The 17,238-nt window shown below is 39.1% G+C and overlaps 1 protein-coding gene and 1 pseudogene across 6 annotated transcripts in view; both read right to left on the bottom strand.

Annotated features, from left to right (window-relative positions):
- The window catches only part of LOC126951160 (40S ribosomal protein S2-like), a 375,530-nt pseudogene that overhangs the window by 276,987 nt on the left and 81,305 nt on the right, over positions 1-17,238 (bottom strand). The window lies entirely within an intron of this gene.
- CATSPERE (catsper channel auxiliary subunit epsilon) overlaps positions 1-17,238 on the bottom strand; it is a 185,924-nt gene that overhangs the window by 163,436 nt on the left and 5,250 nt on the right. For 2 of the 5 annotated variants that reach the window (XM_050784982.1, XM_050784985.1), the window contains exons 1-2: positions 12,358-12,539; positions 9,881-9,929 (exon numbers count right to left, since the gene is read on the bottom strand). In XM_050784982.1, the coding sequence (XP_050640939.1) occupies positions 9,881-9,929; positions 12,358-12,422 (114 nt within the window). In that variant the 5' untranslated portion in view covers positions 12,423-12,539. The other 3 variants (XM_050784989.1, XM_050784983.1, XM_050784994.1) reach the window with 3 other exon arrangements.

Raw genomic sequence — 17,238 nt, 5'->3', positions numbered from 1 at the left:
TGAATGGGCTTAACTCACACAGCAAGACCCAATGCATGCTGTTCGAAAGAAATACCAGAAGAAAACAGTGACCTAGAAAGACTAAAGTAATGAGAGAAAACCTCGGTGACTTTGGGTTTGCCACCAACTTCTTAGATATGCCCCAAAAAGCAAAAATCAAAAAAAAAGTTTGATAAATTGGACTTCATTAAAATTAAAACTTCTGCTCTGTAAAAGACACTGTAAAGAGAATGAAAAGACAAGCAACAGACTGGGAAACAATATTTGCAAAGTTACTCATATCTGATAAAAGATTGGTATCCAGAATACACAAAAAAACTCTTAAAACTCCACAATAAGAAAATGAAAACCCACCTTTAAAAATGGGCAAAAGATCTGAACAGGCACCTCACCAAAGATCATATACAGGTGACAAAGAGAGGAAACAAGAGGTGCTGGAGAGGATGTGGAGAAACAGGAACACTTTTACACTGTTGGTGGGATTGTAAACTAGTTCAACCATTGTGGGAGACAGTGTGGCGATTCCTCAAGGATCTAGAACTAGAAATGCCATTTGACCCAGCCATCCCATTACTGGGTATATACCCAAAGGATTATAAGTCATGCTGCTATAAAGACACGTGCACATATATGTTTATTGCGGCACTATTCACAATAGCAAAGACTTGGAATCAACCCAAATGTCCATCAATGACAGACTGGATTAAGAAAATGTGGCACATATACACCATGGAATACTATGCAGCCCTAAAAAAGGATGAGTTTGTGTCCTTTGTAGGGACATGGATGCAGCTGGAAACCATCATTCTCAGCAAACTATCGCAAGAACAGAAAACCAAACACCGCATGTTCTCACTCATAGGTGGTAATTGAACAATGAGAACACCTGGACACAGGAAGGGGAACATCACACACTGGAGTCTGTCATGGGGTCGGGGGGGGGGGGGGGGATAGCATAAGGAGATATATTTAAGGTAAATGACGAGTTAATGGGTGCAGCACACCAACATGGCACATGTATACATATGTAACAAACCTGCACATTGTGCACATGTACCCTAGAACTTAAAGTATAATAAAAAAAAAAAAAAAAAAAAGAAAGAAAAGAAAAGGAAAGAAAAGAAAGAGAAAAAAAAGAGAAAGAAAAGACTCTCCATATTGTATGTCATCAGGGAACAGCAAATTAAAGCAACGAGATACCACAACACACCTATTAGAATTGCAAAAATCCAAAACACTAACAACGCCAAATGCTGGTGAAGACGTGGAGCAACGGCACTGTCATTCATGGCTGGTGATAGTGTAAAATCGCATGGCCATCTTGGAGGACAGTTTGGCAATTTCTTAGAAAACTACACATACTCCTACCATATATCTAGCAATTGCACTTTTCGGTATTTACCCAAATGAGGTCCACATGAAAACCTGCACACGAACGTTTGCAGCAGCTTTATGTATAATTGCCCAAACTGGGAAGCAACTGGGATATTTTTCACTAGGTGAATGGATAAACTATGGTAGATCCAGACAATAGAGTATTACTCAGTGCTGAAATGAAACGAGCTATCAAGCCATGAAAAGGCATGGAGGAAACTTAAATGTGTATTGTTAAGTGAAAGAAGCCAATCTGAAAAGGTTACATACTGTTTGATTCCCACTAAATGACATTCTGGAAATGGCAAAACTACAGAGACAGTTAAAAGACGTAAGGGGCTAGGGAGAGGGAGGACTGAAAAAGGCAGAGCAGAGAGAATTTTTAGGGCAGTGAAACTACTCTGTGTGATACTATAATGGTAGAAACACGTCATTAAACATTTCTCCAAGCTCACAGAATGTACCACACAAAGAGCGGACACTAACGTAAATTACAGATTCTAGTTAATAATGATGTATCAATATTGGCTCATCAATTTTAAGAAACGAAGGACACCAATGCAAGATGTTAGTAATAGGGCAAAATGGGGAGGTTTTATGGGCTCTTTCTATACTGTTTGCCCATTTTTCTATGAACCTAAAACTGCTCTAAAAAATAAAGTCTGTTAACTCTTACAAAATTTTTTTAAAAGCCATGGGCAAAAGTATACCAGAAAAATGGTCCTGTCCAAAAAAAAACCAAAAAACAAAAACCACAACATAAAAGCAGGAATTGTGACTCTGATATGAGATAAGGTAGAATTCAAGCCAAAACGTATTCAAGATGCAGAACAATGAGAACTCTCCTCTGCTGCTGGTGGGAATGCAAATGGTGCACCTACTTCAGACAACAGTCGTGGGCCAGGTGCAGTGGCTCATGCCTGTAATCCCGGCACTTTCAGAGGCTGAGATGGGAGGACTACTTGAGCTCAGGAGTTTGAGACCAGCCAGGGCAACACAGCAAGACCTTGTCTCTAATAAAATAAAATTAGCTGGGTGTGGTGGTGCATGCCTGCAGTCCCAGCTACTCAGGAGGCTGAGGTGGAAGGATCGCTTGAGTCCAGGAATTCGAGGTTGCAGAGAGCCATGATCGTGCCACACACACCACCCTAGGCAACAGAGTAAGAGTCTGTCTCAGAAAAGAAAAAGAAGAAAACTGTTGTGTCGTTTCTTATTTGCTGTAAACATATCACTGCCTTCTAACACAGTAATCCCATTCCTAGGTATTTAACCAAAATAAAAATATATGTCCCCACATATGTACATGAATGTCCACAGCAGTTTCATCTGAAATAGCTCTAAGTTGGAAATAACCCAAATGGCCATCAACAAGAGAATGGACAAATGGTGGCATAAGAATGCAAAGGAATACTCAGCAATAAAAAGGAATGAAGTTCGTATATATGCAACATTATGGATGAATCTGAAAGCACTAAGTCAAGTGAAAGAAAACTGACCCCAAAAGGCTATATACACTATGGTTTCATTTCTATGACTATCTAGAATATGCAAAACTATAGGATCAGGAAATAGATTTGTGGCTGCCAATGGCTAAGATGGGGAAGGTCAAGCATGGCTGCAAAGGTGTGATGAAACTTTCTGGGGTGATGTCAATGTTCTAGATCTTCATTACTACAGTGATAATGCAACTGTATGCATTGCCAAAGGCTCATCTAGTGTGATGAATATGCTTAAAGGGAGTAAATTTCATTGTATGTAATTACCTCAACTAATTTGCCTTTTACAAAAGAAACTAAAGAAATATATAATCATAATATATAAACCTTATCTGGATCTTGATTTACATAAACAAACAGAAAATGACATTTATATGACAATTGGTCATTTGAAAACTGACTAGATATTTGATGACACGAAGGAATGATTATTAATTTTTAGGTGTGCTAATTAGTATTGTGGTTATGGTTTTTTAAACAACTTTGAGATATAATTCATGCCATACAATTCACTCATTTAAAGTGTACAATTCAATGGTTTTTAGTATCTTCATATAGTTCTGCAACTATTACTGTAATCAATTTTAGAACATATTCAACACTCCACAAAAGAACTGCCACACTCCTCGGAGGTTACCACCCTAGCCCTGTCTCCCAGCCCTAGGCAGGCACCAACTTACTTTCTGTCTCTACACATTTGCCTATTCTGGACATTTCATGTGAATGAAATCATACACGTGGTCCTTTGTGAAACGTTTCTTGCACTTAGCGTAATGTTTGCAAGGCTTATCTATGTTGTAGCACATAAAAGTACTTCATTCATTTTTATTGACAAGTAATGTCCCATTATATACATGTACTACATTTTATTTATCCTTTCATTAGCTGTTGAACATTTGCATTGTTTGCACTTGGGGGCTATTATGAATAATGCTTCTATGAACATTCATGTGCTAGTTTTTGTGCGGACATTATGTTTTCGTTTCTCTTGGATGTAAAACTGGAAGTGCAATCTGCAGAACACGTTGGTAACACTATGTTTAACTGTTTGAAGAGCCACCAGGCTGTTTTCTAAAGTGCCTGCACCATTTGACATTTGTCCGCAATGTAAGAGTTCCCATTTCTCCACATCCCCACAAACACTTGTTATTATCTGTCTTTTTGATTACAGACATCTGAGCGGGTGAAGTGGTATCTTACTACTTGATTTCCATTTCCCTGATGGGGATGTGCTTACTGGCCATTTGGATATCTTCTTTGGAGAAATGACAATTCAGATCTTTTGCCCATTTAAAAAACTGGGTTGTATTTTTATTACCAAATTATATCAATAGTAGTTCTTTATACATCTAAAAACAAGTCCGTAATAAGATATATGATTCACAAAATTTCTCTCCTATCCTATGAATTGTCTTCACTTTCTTGTGATGTCCTTAGAAGCACAAAAGATTTTAATTTTAATGATGTCCAATTTATCTATTTTTTCTTTTGTTGCTTCTGCTTTTGAGAAACCATCGCCTAATCCAAGGTCATGGATTCTCCCTTATGTTTTCTTCTGTAAGTTTTACAGTTTTAGCTCTTATATTTAGGTGTTTGATCCATTCAGAGTTACAGTTTTGGATGTGGTCTGAGGTGGGGTCCACATTTATTTTTTTCATGTAGATATCTAGTTGTTTCAGTACCATTCTTTTTCCATTCAATTCTCTTGGTATCATTATCAAAAGTCAACTGACTGTAAATGGGAAGTTTCATTTCTGAACTCTCAATTCTATCGTATTGATGTATATTCCTATCCTATGTCAGTACCAAACTGTCTCAATTACTGCAGCTTTGTAGTAAGCTTAGTATTCAAACGACCAATTGTATAAATGTCAAGAACTGTGACTCCTTCCACTTTTTCTGTTTCAAGACTGTTTTGTCTATTCTGGTGCTCCTGAATTTCCATTTACAATTTCCTATGAATTGCCATACGAAATTGTTAAAATAATTTATTAGTTCTAATAGTTTTTTTGTTACATTCCTTGGGCTTTCTATATAGAAGATCATGTCATCTAAAAATAGAAATAGTTTATCTTTCCCTTTCCAAAGTGGGTGCCTTTTAGTTCATTTTCTTGCATTATTGCCCTGGCTGTGGTCATTTTTAAAAAGAGTCTTATCATTTAAAGGTACACACTGAAACATTTATGGATGAAAGGATATGTCTGGAATAGTTTCAAAATAATTCAGGAGGGAAGAAAGTGGGTGATAAAGTCAATGAAACAAGAATGGCCATAAGCTGTAATACTGGAGCTGAGTAACGGATATATAAGGACTTAATCTCCATACTTTTATGTATGTCTAAATTATGCTAATTTCTATATTTTATGTATATTTAAATGTTTCACTTACAAAAGTTTCAAAGATGTAAGTTCAAAACACAAAACAAATTCTGTGGAAACTGCCAAGCTTACATATAAACCTTCCCAATGATTAACTTAAATGTAGTCAAGTGCCTGCAGAAAGTTCCCACTATGCTTACCAACTTCATGTTTAAGTGATTCGGTATTATTTAAACAGAAAACTGATACACTGTTTCAATTTACACAGAGTGGAGAAGGATTTTTTAGACATGCTTTTCATCAAGAAGAGTCATGGAAAACCTCTGAAGTCTTCTGTACATTCAATATTTCCTTTCTCTCTCTCTCTCTTTTAGAGACAGAGTCTCATTGTGTCACCCAGGCTGGAGTGCAGTGGCATGATCATAGCTCACTGCAGCCTCTCCCTGCCAGGCTCAAGCAATCCTCCCACCTCAGCCTCCTGAGTAGCTGGGACTATAGGCATGCACCACCATGCCCTGCTATTTAATTATTATTATTTGTAGAGATGGGGTCTCACCATGTTGCCCAGGCTAGTCTCAAACTCCTGGGCTCGAGCAATCCACCTGCCTTGGCCTCCCAAAATGCTGGGATTTCAGGCATGAGCCACAACATCAGGCCCCTTCCTTTCTCTTAATATCACTTTCAAGCAAGCTGCAATATCATTGGTTTTGTAATATTACTCACTTGCCCTTTATCTACCTTTTTTGCTGATAATCAAACTCCAGGGTCCAATTTGCATTTCTAAAATGACATAACTGTTTTGGCGGTCATTTATGAATTAAAGATGGACCATTTCTGCCAAAAATAATAAAGAAAAATCGAGATTAAAAAGGTGATTCTTAAAAAGACCAATAAGGCCAGGCGTGGTGGCTCACGCCTGCAATCCCAGCACTTTGGGAGGCCAAGGTGGGTGGATCACGAGATCAGGAAATCGGGACCATCCTGGCTAACGTGGTGAAACCCTGTCTTTACTAAAAATACAAAAAATTAGCGGGGCGTGGTGGCACACACCTGTAGTCCCAGCTTCTCGGGAGGCTGAGGCAGAAGAATCACTTGAACCCGGGAGGCAGAGGTTGCAGTGAGCCGAGATCGTGCACTGCACTCCAGCCTGGGTGACAGAGCGAGACTTTGTCTCAAAGAAAAAAAAAAAAGAAAAAACAATAAAATGGTCCAACACATGGCAAAACTGTCCAAGAAAGGAAGATAAAGTGTGCAAATAAATTCTATTAGAGACATAAAATAGCTACAAACAGAGATTGAAATGGTAAGCAAAGATTCTAAACAAATGAATAGCAATAAATTTGAAAGCAAAGTGGTAAAAGCAAATATATATTACACAGATTCCTCTTGCCTGGTTTTGAATATTACAAAGTTTATACAGCATGTGTTCTTTTCTGTATGGCTACTTTCACACACTATAGTGAGATTCGTCCATATTGTTCTGTGTCAACACGTGGACACAGTGCACTCATTTCCACTGCCGTGTGGTATCTCACTATGTGAATACACAGAAACGCATTTATTCCTCTATACTACTGATTGACATGCTTCTGGGTTGTTTCTAGTCTGGAGTGATTGGGAATAATGCTGTTGTAACCACTCCTATATAGGTCTTCTGGTGCTGGATGTATACCTAGGAGTCAAACTAGTGTGTCACAGGATACGTATCTATTCAACAGTATTGGATAATAGAAAACAGGTTTTCAAAGTGGTTATACCAACCTGCATTCCTTCTAGTAGTGTATTAGCGTTCCTATTGCTTTACATTCTGACCACCCCTTGTTATCTTCAGTCTTTTTAATTTTAGGCATTCTGATTGGTTTGTAATTACATCTCCCTGTAATTTTAATTCACATTTCACGAATTTTTCATAAGTTTACTGGTCATTTGTATATCCTTTTTTGTGAAATATCCCCTCAGGTCTTTTCAACCTTTCTTTTTTATACTTTAGAAAATTTTAAACAACATTGTAATGATGTGCTTCTTAAAGACGTGGTAGAATTCCCATATGAAACCATCTGGGCCTGGTTCAAATTACAAATATTTATTTTTTTATAAAAGGAGTACAACACTGATAGAAAACACAACAGAAACTGTGAAATTATTTAGTAAAAATTAACTAAAGACTCCTGATTCTAATTTACAGGTGACACCATACAGTGCTAGGAATTCATTTTTGTGTATTGTGTTCTCAGCCATGATAATTTACTCCTACGTAATTCTAGGCTATCCCTGGATTGCAGGAGCTGGAAACCAGGAAACCCTCCTCAAGGGTTCTGAATGATATTTACATTCTGAAAATCAGATGTGGACTGGAACTTGTGAAAAAGAGGAAGTCATTTGTCTTCCTCAAGCAGTGGTACCAAAAGTCCAGGTTTCAAAGATAAAAGTGGTTTTGGGGAAGGCCTCTATCCTATATTTCTATTAAGCACCATCCCCCACTAGGTACTGGGAGAGATTTGTGACATGGACACAAATTTCCTCCGGGTACTGATCTCTGGTGGCAACAGCAATTTTTTGACTATTGAGAAACCAAAAAATTAGTGGGGGTTTCTAAGACCCTTGCTTTCCTAGCCCTCCCAACAGTTTGGTGAGCACCTAATTTCCTGTAACAAATAAATTTCTGCTTGAAATCTAGAGTGGTTTCTGCTGAAATCTAGAGTGGTCCTCTGACCCCTGACTGCCACATGCTCCCTTAAAGGCAAGGATAATATGACAACTATTTAACAAGTTGTACAGCACAGGCACTGACAGTTCCAAGCGAATACCAGGCAGCATGCTATCCAAGTGTGTACTGGCTGGATTCTGCCTGCCTTAGACAGCATCTGGAAATATGGAAGAGTGTCTTAGGTTACAGAATCCCTGAGGATTGTCACTGTCACTTAGTGTTTGGGAACCAAGGAAGCAAGATGTTCTGCAAAGGATAGTTCCACACAATGAAAACTTTTCCTGCTCAAAATTTCAGTGGTATCCCCACTGAGATACACTTCTGTGGAGCAAACTCATGTATGAATATTGATAAAAGAATCTCATATAAAATAGTAACAATAGTCCCTGAAAGCATATTGAAATACTACATTGATACTGTGTGGGGTTTTTCCAAAATCCAAGGATGATACAATATAAGTGAATATATTAATATGATTCACTATGATAACAAGTCTAAGGAGAAAACTCATAAAACTTTTTTCTGTAGACTGTGAAAAGGCATTCCACAATTCACTATAAATATCACTTATAGTGACTATTTTTACCATATTCAATAAATTAGGAACCAATGAATACTTTGTTAATTTAATGAAATGTATCTCTCTCTGCCCAAAAGGGAGCATCTGTTTAATTGGGAGACATTAGAAAAAATCTACTAAAGTTAGGAAGAAGATAATGAGATCAACTCTGGAGGGCTACATCATTCTTCATGAATTGGAAGATTCAATATCATAATGATACCAGTTACTATGAAAACAGTGTCAGTTCTCCCCAAGTGCAATTCCAGTCAAAATCTAAGCAGATTTTTGTTTGTGAAAATTAACACTTTTTTGAGACTCTGTCTCAAAAACAAACAAACAAAAAAAATAGAGCCCCCAAAAGTTTAAATCATAAGACAAAGGAGGAGAGATACTTGGCTCATCAAAATTTAGCTTTTTTTTCCAGTAAAGTATCCATAAACAAAGTTAACAGAAACTTGAAAGAGATAACTGAATCTTTGAAACCAACATTTGATTAACTTTTAGAATACAATGTAGCTAGCACTGTGTTAATCAGAAAAGGCAGAAAACTAAATAAAAAATGGGCAAAGGGTATGAACAGGTAATAGAAGGAGAAGCCTGCATAATACGCAAAGAGATGCTCAAAATCACTAGTCATCAAAGAATTGAAAGTAACAACGGCAATAGCTATCACTGGATAATAATGAGATTGGGAAAAAATAGGAAATTTAATAATACCAAATTTTGGTGAAGATGTACATTGAGTGAGAACATAAATTGTAACTGCCATTCTGGAAACAATCTTGCAGAACTTCCTTAAATTAAGTGTATTTCCCATGGCCAGGCAACTCTATTTGGCTACATATAGCAGGTAAATGATTGCACAGATATACAGATACATAAAAGGACTTGTAGAGAGGACACTCATTACAGTATTGTTTGTGATGGCAGGAAGCTATATGTCCAGCAATAGGGGTATATAAAATATAATTGATTTACACTAGTAATTAGGCAGCAATAAGAAGAAATGAAGTAGAAAGTATTGAATAAAAAAAGTAATATAGAGAATGAGGTCTATAGTTTGTGTGACCAAACATCCTGATTTGTCTAGACAGTTCCAGTTTATACCTGTTGTATAATTATTAATAGCACTCCCATTCTCAAGAGGTTAGGAAGTATACTGAATGGTTATCCTACCTATATAATAACACCACATTGTGAATAGTAAATCAAAAAACACTCAAAACAACACTATTTTTGCTACATGCAAATTTAAGGACATGGATTAAGGAGGGGACCTGTGTTAGGGTAATACACGGGATGAAAGAAATGAAATGGAAGAGCGACAATGACTGTAAAACTCAATATGATTAACTCTGCTCTCTGCTTTAAAGTTCAAAAAATTTAATACTTAACTATAGTTTATTAAAAATTCAACACTTACAGTACTTCTGGTACTAAAAATGCGATAGTTTGGGCTGTTACTGGAATACCTGTGGAGGAAGAGGCCAAGTATGAATATTAAAACTAACTTATTCTTCAAATATGAGGATTCTCTACATGGTCAGGGCATAGCTGGGTTGCCAGGAGCTTCACCCTTCTGCCTAATTCCCTTCCTGGACAGCAACTCAGGGCTGAAATTGGGGCTATCAGTGACCTCTACCCACATCTCTGGATGTGTTAGGGTTTGCTCAGTATCTGAAGACAGTAAAACAAGATGAGAAGTTAATACTCTTTACCTGTTTTTTTTTGGTAGGATGAAAACTCTTGAAGAACATGGGCTGTAACTCTTTCACTTACAAAGAGTTAAAATAAGAATAAAGATTGGAATTTCAAAACCCAGTATTTCTTTCTTTCTTTTTTTTTTTTTGAGACAGGGTCTGTCTCTGGAGTACAGTGCAGCACTTTTGGCTTACTGCAGCCTTGACCTCCCAGGCTCAAGTGATCCTCTCACCTCAGTCTCCCGAATAGCTGGGACTACAGGTGCATGCCACCACGCCCAGCTAATTGTTGTATTTTTGGGGTAGAGACAAGGTTTTGTCATGTTGCTGCAATGGAGGGTTCTTAACTCCTGTCTAACGCAGGATTATCAGATTCGTCTAATGCAGCCCTGTCCAATATAATTCAAGCCACCTCCTATTAATTAAAAATGTTCAAGTAGCTACTTTAAAAGCACAAGAAGAAATGGGTGAAATCAATTTTAATAATTTTTAGCTTTTAATTAATTAAAACTAAACAAACTAAAACTAAACTTAAAATTAAACTTAAAATTAATAATATTAAGTTTTATTCAACACGTAATCAGTATAAAACGATTATTAGAGAGATATTTTACATTCCTTTTTCATACTAAGTCTTTGAAATCCAGTGTGTACATTACACTTACAACACATCTCAATTTGGGTTATATTTCAAGTGCTCAAAAGGCACATGTAGCTGGTGACTATCATAAATCATCACCCTACAATTCCTTCAGCTTCCATTTGCTTCAAGAATCTATTCCATGTCTATATTGCATACCTAATTGCAATTGGAATTGCTCCATCCCTAAAGTTTTAAATCAGAGGCCTTTTTTCTGTATGTAGAGGAAGAGTTGCCAGGATTATGCAATTCCCTTATCAGAATTATACAAGCCTTAATAGCACTCTGAATTCTTATTTTTAACAGAAATCAGTCACCTTTATAATGAAACACATTTTCTGTATATACAGATCGAATAAAAAAAAGTTCATGTATTTTACATATACCTATAAATAAAACCGAAATCTATTGTCATTGAAGGCTTTTTTTGAAGTGTGAACCACCTCACACTTCTTATGACTCTAAGATCCCTTTCATTACAGAGAGAAAAATACAAGTGGCAAATTTTGTACTGTAATTTATAAAGTTAAATTATGTAATTTAATAAGATCTGGTAGTGAAAGGATGAAATGGCCTTTCCTGGCAGGCCTTTTCTCCTCACCTGCTCCCTCAACAGCTGCTTCTCACTCCTACTGGGGCTGAGGACAGGCTAGGGAGAGAACAGTCGTTCAAAGAGTCACGTTTAATTTATTAATTTAGTCCCAGATAACAATGACAATGCCTTTTCATCCTTGCTTTATCATGTCTAATATTTAATGTATTCTTGTTGGAAACGGATCTAAGAGGCCCAAAGGTATGTGGGGTGTGCAGATAGACACGTGCTATTTTTTAATGAAAAGGGCACTGTCATCTCACTCTTGGACCACAATGATCCTCTCCTCTGGCAAAAGAAGGGCGCACAAGGGGAGAGGAATGTAAGTATTCCCAGGGCCTGGGGTGTGATGGCTCATGGCTCACAGCTCATGGCCTGTAATTACAGCACTTTCGGAGGCCCAGGCAGGAGGATCCCTTAAGGCCACGAGTTCAAGACCAGTCTGGGCAATATTGTGAGACCCTGTCTCTGCCAATTTTTTTTTTTTTTTTTAATTTAGCCAAGCGTGGTGGCGCGTGCCTGTGGTCCCAGCTATTCAGGAGGCCGAGGTGGGAGGAGCGCTTGGGCCCAGGAGTTTCAGGCTACAGGGAGCTATGATGGCGCCACTGCATTGCAGCCTGGGCAACGGAGCAAGAGGCCATCTCTAAAACAGACAACCGCCGCCCTAAAAAACAAAAAAGCAAGATTTCACTGGGACTCAGATGTTCTGAGGACAGCATGAAGGTACTGCGACCTTACTGCAGGAACTGGATCAGCAAAGTGCTAACAGCGGCCCCTCTCGCTCATGGAAAACTCTCGGGTGGGAGCGGCGGGACACTGGTGCCGGTGTTGGGGAGTCGGGAGACGAGGCAGTGGTCGGCCAAGGCCCGCGGTCCCGGGGCGCATGGGGTGGGGAGCGGGACCCTCCCGCCCGCCCTGCGGGGGGTAATCCCCGCCCAGTCGCTCGCCTGCGACTGGCGTCTCTCTACCTCCAAATGGCCAAGCCACAGCAGCTCAGCCACGACAGCAGCACGGCCACTTCCCGGGCTGACATGGCGCCTGCTCCGCCGCCGCCCAACCGCCTCGGCCACTCCCGTCCAGGCCTCGCGCATTCCCGGGGGACAACGGCCAGGCGGGCGGCAGGAGGCGCTTGGGTCCCGGCGCGGCTGGACACGGCGGGCCGGGCCTGAGGACCAGCGAGGGAGAAGTGTGCGCGTGCGCGCCGCTGCCTGCGCTCCCTGGAGGCCTGAAAGTAGCTGGAATGGGAACCTGCACAACGGATTTTAGGAAAGGCAGAACCAGGCTTTCCAGCAGTGAGATAGCAAAAACACTTCGAAAAATCCGAGTTGCCAATTAAAAAAAAAAAAAAAAAAAAAAGAAAGAAAGAAGGAAGGAAGGAAGCAGGGAAGGAAGAAAGAAAGAGAAGAAAAAGAAAAATCCCAGTTGCCTGAATGAATGTGAAACTTTTAAGGTAGTGTGTGTTTTAGCCCACATCTTCATGTGACTGTGTATGGACACTGCAATAGCAAATACATATCTGGCAGTGCTTTCCAGGGAGCAGGCACGTTATAAGTGATTGTCGTTGTTGTTGTTGTTGTTTTGAGACGGAGTCTCGCTCTGTCGCCCAGGCGGGAGTGCAGTGGCCGGATCTCAGCTCACTGCAAGCTCCGCCTCCCGGGTTCCCGCCATTCTCCTGCCTCAGCCTCCCGAGTAGATGGGACTACAAGCACCCGCCACCTCGCCAGGCTCATTTTTTTTTTTTGTATGTTTTTTTTAGTAGAGACAGGGTTTCACCGTGTTCGCCATGATGGTCTCGATCGCCTGACCTCGTGATCCGCCCGTCTCGGCCTTGTTGTTTTTGAGACAGAGTCACCCTCTGTCACCTAGGCTGGAGTGCAGTGGCTCCATCTGGCTCGGCTCACTGCAACCTCCGCCTCCCGCGTTCAAGCGATTCTCCTGCTTCAGCCTCAGGAGTAGCTGGGATTACAGGCATGTGCCACAGGGCCCGGCTAATTTTTGTATTTTTAGTACTGACGAGGTTTCCCCATGTTGCCCAGGCTGGTCTCGAACTCCTGGCCTCAAGTGATCCACCTGCCTCAGCCTCCCAAAGTGCTGGGATAACAGGTGTGAGCCACCAGACCTGGCCAGGCACACCATAAATGATTTTTATTTTATTTATTTATTTATTTGTTGCAGGAGACTGGAGTTTTATTATTACTCAAATCAGCCTCTCTGAACAACAGGGGAGCAGAGTTTTTAAGGATAGCTTGGTGGGTTGGCGGAAGCCAGTGATCCAGGAGTGCTGGTTGGTCGGGGATGAAATCATAGGGAGTAGAAGCTGTCTTCTTGTACTGAGTCACTTCCTGGGCGGGTGCCACAAGAACAGATGAGCCAGTTGATTGATCTGGGTGGTGCCAGCTGATCCAGCAAGTACAGGGTCTGCAAAATCTCTCCAGCACTAATCTTAGGAGCAGTTCAGGGAGAGTCAGAATCTTGTATCCTCCAGCTGCATGACTCCTAAACCTATTTTCAAATCTTGTGGTTAATGTTAGTCCTACAAAGACAATCTAGTCTCCAGGCAAGAAGGAGGTCTGCTTTGGGAAAGGGCTGTTACCATCTTTATGTAAACTATAAACTAAATTTCTCCCAAAGTCCAAAGTTAGTTCAGCCTATGCCCAGGAATGAACAATGACAGCTTTGAGGTTAGAAGCAAGATACAGTCCATTAAGTTAGATCTCTTTCACTGTCTCAATCAAAATTTTGCAAAGATGGTTTCAACCCTTCCCTTTGGGTAGGTTATGAAGATGGGAAAAGGCCGTTGATCACTCTGGCTTATTCCAGATGACAGAGGACATAATGGGAATGGGAGTGAACTCCAAGGTGAGAAGAGTGGAACCGCTCTGCAACTGTCTAAGCGACTCATGCAGGCCTGGCTGGGTTTCCAAGGCTGGCATGGCAAACACATTAGTACTCTCATCTATAGTTTTACTACAATGTTTAAGTGAACAGCCTGCTATAAGGTAAATAATGAGTCCTAGGATGAGGAGTACAATTCCCAATTTTAAAAGCAAAGATTTGAAAGCATTAGTCTGGGGACTTCTAACCCACAAAGAATTTAGTGTTTAGTCTAAACTGCAGAAAAAACCTCAAGAACACCTAACAACAGTGTACTATAGTTTTTCTTTTGAAGCATAATTTTTTTCTCTCATCACCATTTTTATTCAAAACAAACCATGATAGAACTGATTTGTTTATAAAATAAACTTTAGTCTTACTGTACTTGGCCTGATTATTTGCATAAAGTGCAGCAATAATAATTATTTTTCACTTAGGCTTTTTTCATTGGCTTTGATAGAACTCTGTTCCACGAAGAATCTCAGATAAGACTTTTTAAAAGGTGAGCCTAGGCTGGGCGCAGTTGCTCATGCCTGTAATCCTAGCACTTTGGGAGACTGAAGTGGGTGGATCACGAGGTCAGGAGATCAAGACTGTCCTAGCCAACAAGGTGAAACCCCATCTTTACTAAAAATACAAAAATTAGCTGGGCGTGGTGACGCATGCCTGTAATCCCAGCTACTCGAGAGGCTGAGGCAGGAAAATCACTTGAACCTGGGAGGCAGAGGTTGCGGTGAGCTGAGATTGAGCCACTGAACTCCAGCCTGGCGACAGAACTAGATTCCGACTCAAAAAAAGAAAAAAAACTGAGCCCAGCCTCAAATACCTGTGAGTTGGTATTCGAAAATTCCTTTCCTCTTGAAGTCTCAAGATAACTTGGAGTTCCTGGGCCCGTTAGAAAGTGACATTCTTTACTTACCACAGGTCAGGAACCTTGTACAGGGACTCTGTGTCGACAAGGTATAGGCCAGATTCCCCAATGGGCTTTAATTGGCTCTGTAAGTCAACTTTGATTCTTTAAAGGAAGCATGCCATTCCAGTCAAGGCCTTGGTAAAATAACCAATTTCTCCAGTTGTGTTCTGTTACAAAAGAAAACATTCTTATTGCACTTATGCAATTAACCATACTGCCATAAATTGAGAATATTCACAAATAGTTTCCAAATTTTGGAGAAATCAGGTAGAGAGGAACAAATATACTCTAAATTTTGTTCACAGGAGTATATTTTACTCACTTGTTAGAAGTTGCAAATAGCTCTAAAGAAATAAGTTCTCCTGACTCTGAAAACAAAAGGTTTAGCAATGTTTAACACATTAGCTCTCCATGAGAGCCCTATAAGTTTGGTTTTTTTCCTCCATTCCAATAACACAATTTTTAAAGTTATCTGAGACCTGCACTCAGAGTCCTATATCTGTCATATAAACTGCCTTTTGAAAAGGACCAAAGGTCTGTGGATGGCAAAAGCCCATAGCCACTATTAAAGCTACAACTGACTAGGAATTTTGGTTACTTCTGTGGCATACAACAATTTTACATAACAATTATAATTATTAATAATGTACACTAAATTAGAACATTAGAGAAATTTCCCATACTTTTGGAACACATACCAGTAACATATTTATACAAACACAGCCCCAAAGAAAACCAAACATCATTCCCTCTTCTATTTGAAAAGTTTTTTCTATTCTAATGTCACAATCTCCCAGAGTTATTAATCAGAAACCTGCATTTAAGAGCACTTGTTAAATTTTATAGCCGATTATAAAATCATGTTTTAAAGAGGACCAACGTGAGACAACAATTGTCTGTGGATGACAAAAACATTTTAGGGCAGCCACTGTTAAAGGCACAACTGACAAAGAAATTTACCTCTGTGGCACACAGTCATTTAACATAATAATTATAATTATTACTGGTAACATATCCTAAGTCATATTAGAATTATAGCAGTTTTACCTAATTTTGGAACATATACCAATAACACATTTACACAAATATAGACCAAAGAAAGCCGAACACCATTTTATATTTGACAATGCTTCCTGTATGATTTTTGGACTTTAGAGGACCTAATATCTAAAATATTAGGTTAGAAAGAGACATAATTTATAATTTGATTTTGGAAAGTCTATCAAATATCAAAGGTTTAAAACACTGGATATCACAAAATAGAATCCCAGGTCACTATAAGTCATTCATTTGGCCAAAATGATAACTCCAAAACAATTAAAAACAAAAAGAAAAACCTTTACTGTGATAGAGGTGACTTAGCTTTCCAAAGGAAGATCCAATGAAAATAGCACGAGGCCAACTGAATCTCTCTTCTCTCTCTCCTCCTTTTTTTCCCCTGCCATTTATCCAACGGAGAAAACAAAACCCTTTCATTATCTTTTAACATTACATAAAAATCGTCTTCAGAAGAGAAAACCAAATTTCATGTGCATCTTTAATGTTAAAGCTAGTTTTTTTAAATAAAGTTTTATATCTCTATCCAGTTTTAATTAGTTTGACCATAAGGTAAGATTTTCATAAACTTTTTAGAACCCTTTACAATTTTCCATCAAACAGCAGATCAGTTTTCTAAGAAAACCCTGTTATTTGGACACAGGGGCCCAGATTCTGGCCCCACATCAGTATGATTTTAATATTTTAACCTACAGAAAAAAGCTAATTATTTCTTTCAGCTCTTAGCCAACTTATTTATACCCACAGAATTTTTTTTTAGATTCACCCTTTACAAACCTTTTCACTTTGCTTAAACCTTCAGATTTGTTCCGTTCCTCTTTTAGGGTGAGACAATCTTTAAAACCCTCTGAACTAGACAAAATTACATGCCCTTTAACAAAAGCCATATTCCTATGCCTTCTTATAATCTTTTACCAAAAAAAATTCCCTACACACCTTGTATGTAAAACTGTTTCTCCAGTAATCTCAGTTTCACGTTAGCAACTTTCATTTTAGTGAAAAACCT

The sequence above is a fragment of the Macaca thibetana genome, chromosome 1 (assembly GCF_024542745.1).
Source record: "Macaca thibetana thibetana isolate TM-01 chromosome 1, ASM2454274v1, whole genome shotgun sequence".
Lineage (NCBI taxonomy): Eukaryota > Metazoa > Chordata > Mammalia > Primates > Cercopithecidae > Macaca > Macaca thibetana.
This window is presented reverse-complemented; position numbering and strand designations above follow the sequence as displayed.